The sequence below is a fragment of the Triticum aestivum genome, chromosome 2D, assembly GCF_018294505.1.
Source record: "Triticum aestivum cultivar Chinese Spring chromosome 2D, IWGSC CS RefSeq v2.1, whole genome shotgun sequence".
Taxonomy (NCBI): domain Eukaryota; kingdom Viridiplantae; phylum Streptophyta; class Magnoliopsida; order Poales; family Poaceae; genus Triticum; species Triticum aestivum.
This window is the reverse complement of record NC_057799.1, coordinates 528,482,172-528,485,819: the sequence shown is the minus strand read 5'-3', so window position 1 is coordinate 528,485,819 and position 3,648 is coordinate 528,482,172. Positions and strand designations below refer to the sequence as shown.

The following is a 3,648-nucleotide window of genomic DNA, read 5'->3' as shown; positions in this document are numbered from 1 at the left end:
CGATGACGTTCCCTTAGGGAGGTCACCCGAGCAAAATATTGTTCCCCCAACCAAGTAAGAACGAACAAGAGTTTTCGATCACTAAAAAACACTCCCAGCGAACACTCCAGAACTGTCATGCAAGAACAGGTAAAATCGCCATGCTGTTACATAAGGGTTTACCATATCCTAAAGTAAAATTGTCATGTTGTATAAACGATTGTCAGAAATGTGCAATGTTGCAGCAGAGTAATTGCCATACATTTTCTGGTTTTAGTCCTGATTGTTGCATGGAGAATTGCCGGCCTAAAAAATAAAATAGTGAAAATTGCCATGCTGATTGAATGAAATTATCATGCTACATCAATTGAAAAGGGTAAAAATGCTCTTATAACAGAAAGTGTCATCCCCAAATGTGTTTGCTCAGATTCTGAACGAACCATTACTGCCATCATCTCATAGTTCGTTCGGAGGGTGTGTTCGAGGGAACACTTTAGGATTTGTGCAGGGGATCTGACCTGAACGAGGGTGTTCGCTTAGTATATCCTTAAAAATTTTGACGTCAATTTTTTAACAATTCCTTTTTCAGTTGAACTCAAGTTATCTGTTTTTTGCTTTTATATTTTCTTTTGGTGGAATGTGCTCAAAGTAGTGCTTCCATGGAACATGCTACAAACTCCAAGAGTTCATGATAATAGGACTAACAAACATAATTTACAAGCATGCTTCCATTATTGCAAAGCTACAAACACACATTATGATAATAGTACTCACAAAGCTACAGAAAATCTACATCCATGCTTCGATTATTGCACGAACATCACACATATAACCATTACAAGCACACATTAGTCCTGATCCTGAAACAATCAACACACTAACACTACTAGAAGTTCAGCAAATACGGAGGTCACAAATCACACCACCACTGTTTCCACGCTCCCATGGCGCGACTCGTGCGGCAGCGGCTCCGGCGCGGACGGGAACACCAGGTTCTGATGCACCAGCGCCGCCACGGCCGCGCCGATCATGGGGCCGGCCCAGTACACGGCCTGGTTCTTGAAGTCGCCGCTGACAACCGCCGGCCCGAACGACCGCGCGGGGTTCATGGACGCGCCCGTGAGGGAGCCCGCCGCCAGCACGCAGGCGCCCGTCACGAGCCCGACCACCAGCGCGCCCAGCGCCGTCGTCGCGAGCCCCTTCTTGCCTTGTGCGCGAGGGTCGCCGGCGACGTGCACGGTGTACACGAGCAGGAACGTCATCACCCCCTCCACGATCGACGCACCGAACCCGGTCATCTCCACCGCGATCCTCGTCGTCGGCACAGCCTGCAGATACACACATACACACACACACGGGCGCGAGCACTCTGAGATGTATAACTAGGAATAATGGAAGTGATCGATCGGTGGTAATGCACGTACCTGGCCGGCGGAGAGGAAGTGGAGGACGAGGCAGGCGAGCGTGGAGCCGAGTAGTTGGCACGTCCAGTAGAAAATGGCGGTCGGGACACCGATGTGGCCGCCGAGGGCGAAGGCGAACGTGACGGCCGGGTTGACGTGGCCGCCGGAGACGTCGGCGGCGATGAACACCGCGGCGAAGAGCCCGAACGACTGCGCGACGGCGGTGGCCACCAGGGACGAGGCGTCGGACGTGACGTCGGGCGTGAGCATCCCTGGCAGACACATTCCCCCAAGAAGCGCGCGGTTAGTAAACCATGAGCACGTACGAACGAGAGCATGAACTCACACGGCCGCGCGCGTGGACGCGGTGCAGTCGGTCGACGTACTGGCGGAGATGGCGGAGCCGACGGCGGTGAACACGAAGAGGAAGGTGGAGATGAACTCGGCGAAGTAGGACCGGAGGGACGGCGGCGAGAAGCAGTGCTTCAAGTGCATGCTGAGGTTGGACGCCATTGCCACAAGTTCGAGCGTCTCTGAGACTCTCGGCGCAGTGAAAACACAGGGGAATTTGCATGGATGAACTGCTGAGGAGTAGTTTCAGAGGTTATAAAAGAGCGAGAGGGACGCGACCGTAGAGCGAACCGGCGCCCCGGCGCCACGGTAGTTTCCGGCGGTTGCCGCCGCGCGCCCGCTCCAATGGCAACGGGCCTCCACGAATTTGTCACAATGATTTCGGAAAAACGCAGAACCGTTCATGTAAGATCGAGTGGCTGTCTTACATTTTTACATTTTTTAGGTGGATTCTGTAAATTAAAATCGAAAAGGGAAATTCACACAAGCGGAAGCAGCAACGAGAAAGGAAGCTAGGTTCGGATCCGTGCGCTTCACGGGTAGTCCTGGTGGCCGACCGGCTGGTAGGAGGCGATGAACACGTCGCCGTAGACGAGCCCGGCGAGGCCGCCGCCGATGAGCGGCCCGACCCAGTACACCCAGTGGCCGGAGAAGTTGCCGGCCGCCACGGCCGGGCCGAAGGAGCGCGCCGGGTTCATGGAGCCGCCGCTGAAGGGCCCGGCGGCGAGGATGTTGGCGCCGACGATGAAGCCGATCGCCATGGGCGCGATGGTGCCGAGGGAGCCCTTCTTGGGGTCGGCCGCCGTGGCGTACACCGTGTACACCAGCGCGAAGGTGATCACGATCTCCATCACCACGCCCTCGATCTCGCTGATGCCGGAGACGGCATGCGTCGGCATAGGCTGCACATACATAAAAGCCAGTGAGTACTTGTTGCACACGTGGTTCGTAGAAGGTCACTGAGTTGAATACCAACCTGGCCGTGGGTGACAAACTGCAGGAGGAGGCATGCCACGGTGGCGCCGAGCAGCTGGGCGACCCAGTAGAAGAGCCCGGTGAGGATGGTGACGTGGCCGCCGACGGCGAGGCCGAACGTGACGGCGGGGTTCAGGTGGCCGCCGGAGATGTTGGCAGCCATGGCCACACCGACGAAGAGGGCGAAGGCATGGGCGATGGCGATCGCCACAAGGCCAGCCGGGTCTAGCGCGCCACCCTGCGTCAGTTGCCCTGCACAAGAAAAATCTCTCTGGTTAGCCATGGAGCAAGCCAGAACCGCACGACAGATCACCAGCTAGCAGGAGAGGCTCACCGTAGGAAATGGCGGACCCGACGCCGGCGAACACGAAGAGGAGGGTGGCGATGAACTCCGCGACATACGATCTGACGGACGTGGCGCTGAACGAGTCGCCGAAGCTTCCAAATGCAAGCTTCACCATCTTGCACTCGACTGTTTTCTCTGTGATCAGGTCTTCAGGCTAAAGAGTTCGGACTCTGCTCTGATCACAGTACTACTGATGGATGGCCTTCCCTCTAATTTGGCGCTCTTTTTATACCCGTGAGATGGCACCGATGGCCCCATACGCCCTGCCTAAAACACGCATTACAATATCATGGGCGGTGCTAAATGATCACCACAAGTTTAATGATGTAAGCATTAATGTTATTTTGTTGTTGATTTCGGCCGACCAACCACTCTGCTTTGCTAAACTTTGTGTTTGTTGCAATTGTTTAGGCAGGAGCCACGTTATGATGCACCACAAGACAGTGTGGAGAAAGAAGCCCCTGCTCTAAACAAATTATTGGCGGTGCATTGGCACGGCTGATGAACTGTTTTCTATGTAAGGATGTGTCCTTGCGTTTATTGAAATTAGGTGAGATCATTTTAATGATTTAAACCCGTGAATGTTTTTTTGGT

General features: G+C 54.4%; 2 protein-coding genes across 2 annotated transcripts; both read right to left on the bottom strand.

Annotated features, from left to right (window-relative positions):
- Nucleotides 1-680: 680 nt before the first annotated feature.
- On the bottom strand, nucleotides 681-2,050 carry LOC123049783 (probable aquaporin TIP5-1). The gene is made up of 3 exons (XM_044472657.1): nucleotides 1,769-2,050; nucleotides 1,404-1,654; nucleotides 681-1,307 (listed from the first exon to the last, which is right to left on the bottom strand). Exons 1-3 carry the CDS (start codon nucleotides 1,893-1,895, stop codon nucleotides 897-899), a joined length of 789 nt encoding a protein of 262 aa, XP_044328592.1. The 5' UTR covers nucleotides 1,896-2,050; the 3' UTR covers nucleotides 681-896.
- A 62-nt stretch (nucleotides 2,051-2,112) lies between these two features.
- On the bottom strand, nucleotides 2,113-3,234 carry LOC123049784 (aquaporin TIP2-3). Its single transcript, XM_044472658.1, has 3 exons — nucleotides 3,043-3,234; nucleotides 2,710-2,960; nucleotides 2,113-2,635 (listed from the first exon to the last, which is right to left on the bottom strand). Exons 1-3 carry the CDS (start codon nucleotides 3,167-3,169, stop codon nucleotides 2,267-2,269), a joined length of 747 nt encoding a protein of 248 aa, XP_044328593.1. The 5' UTR covers nucleotides 3,170-3,234; the 3' UTR covers nucleotides 2,113-2,266.
- Between the last annotated feature and the right edge of the window lie 414 nt (nucleotides 3,235-3,648).

What these genes read in the sequence shown, in the direction of transcription:
- LOC123049783 (XM_044472657.1), bottom strand. Translation starts at nt 1,895, where the DNA reads ATGGCGTCCAACCTCAGCATGCACTTGAAGCACTGCTTCTCGCCGCCG. An exon ending in CGGCTCCGCCATCTCCGCCA is followed by an intron (nt 1,655 to 1,768) that starts GTACGTCGACCG and finishes TGTGTCTGCCAG; the next exon opens with GGATGCTCACGCCCGACGTC. An exon ending in ACTTCCTCTCCGCCGGCCAG is followed by an intron (nt 1,308 to 1,403) that starts GTACGTGCATTA and finishes GTGTATCTGCAG; the next exon opens with GCTGTGCCGACGACGAGGAT.
- LOC123049784 (XM_044472658.1), bottom strand. Translation starts at nt 3,169, where the DNA reads ATGGTGAAGCTTGCATTTGGAAGCTTCGGCGACTCGTTCAGCGCCACG. An exon ending in CGGGTCCGCCATTTCCTACG is followed by an intron (nt 2,961 to 3,042) that starts GTGAGCCTCTCC and finishes TTTCTTGTGCAG; the next exon opens with GGCAACTGACGCAGGGTGGC. An exon ending in AGTTTGTCACCCACGGCCAG is followed by an intron (nt 2,636 to 2,709) that starts GTTGGTATTCAA and finishes ATGTATGTGCAG; the next exon opens with CCTATGCCGACGCATGCCGT.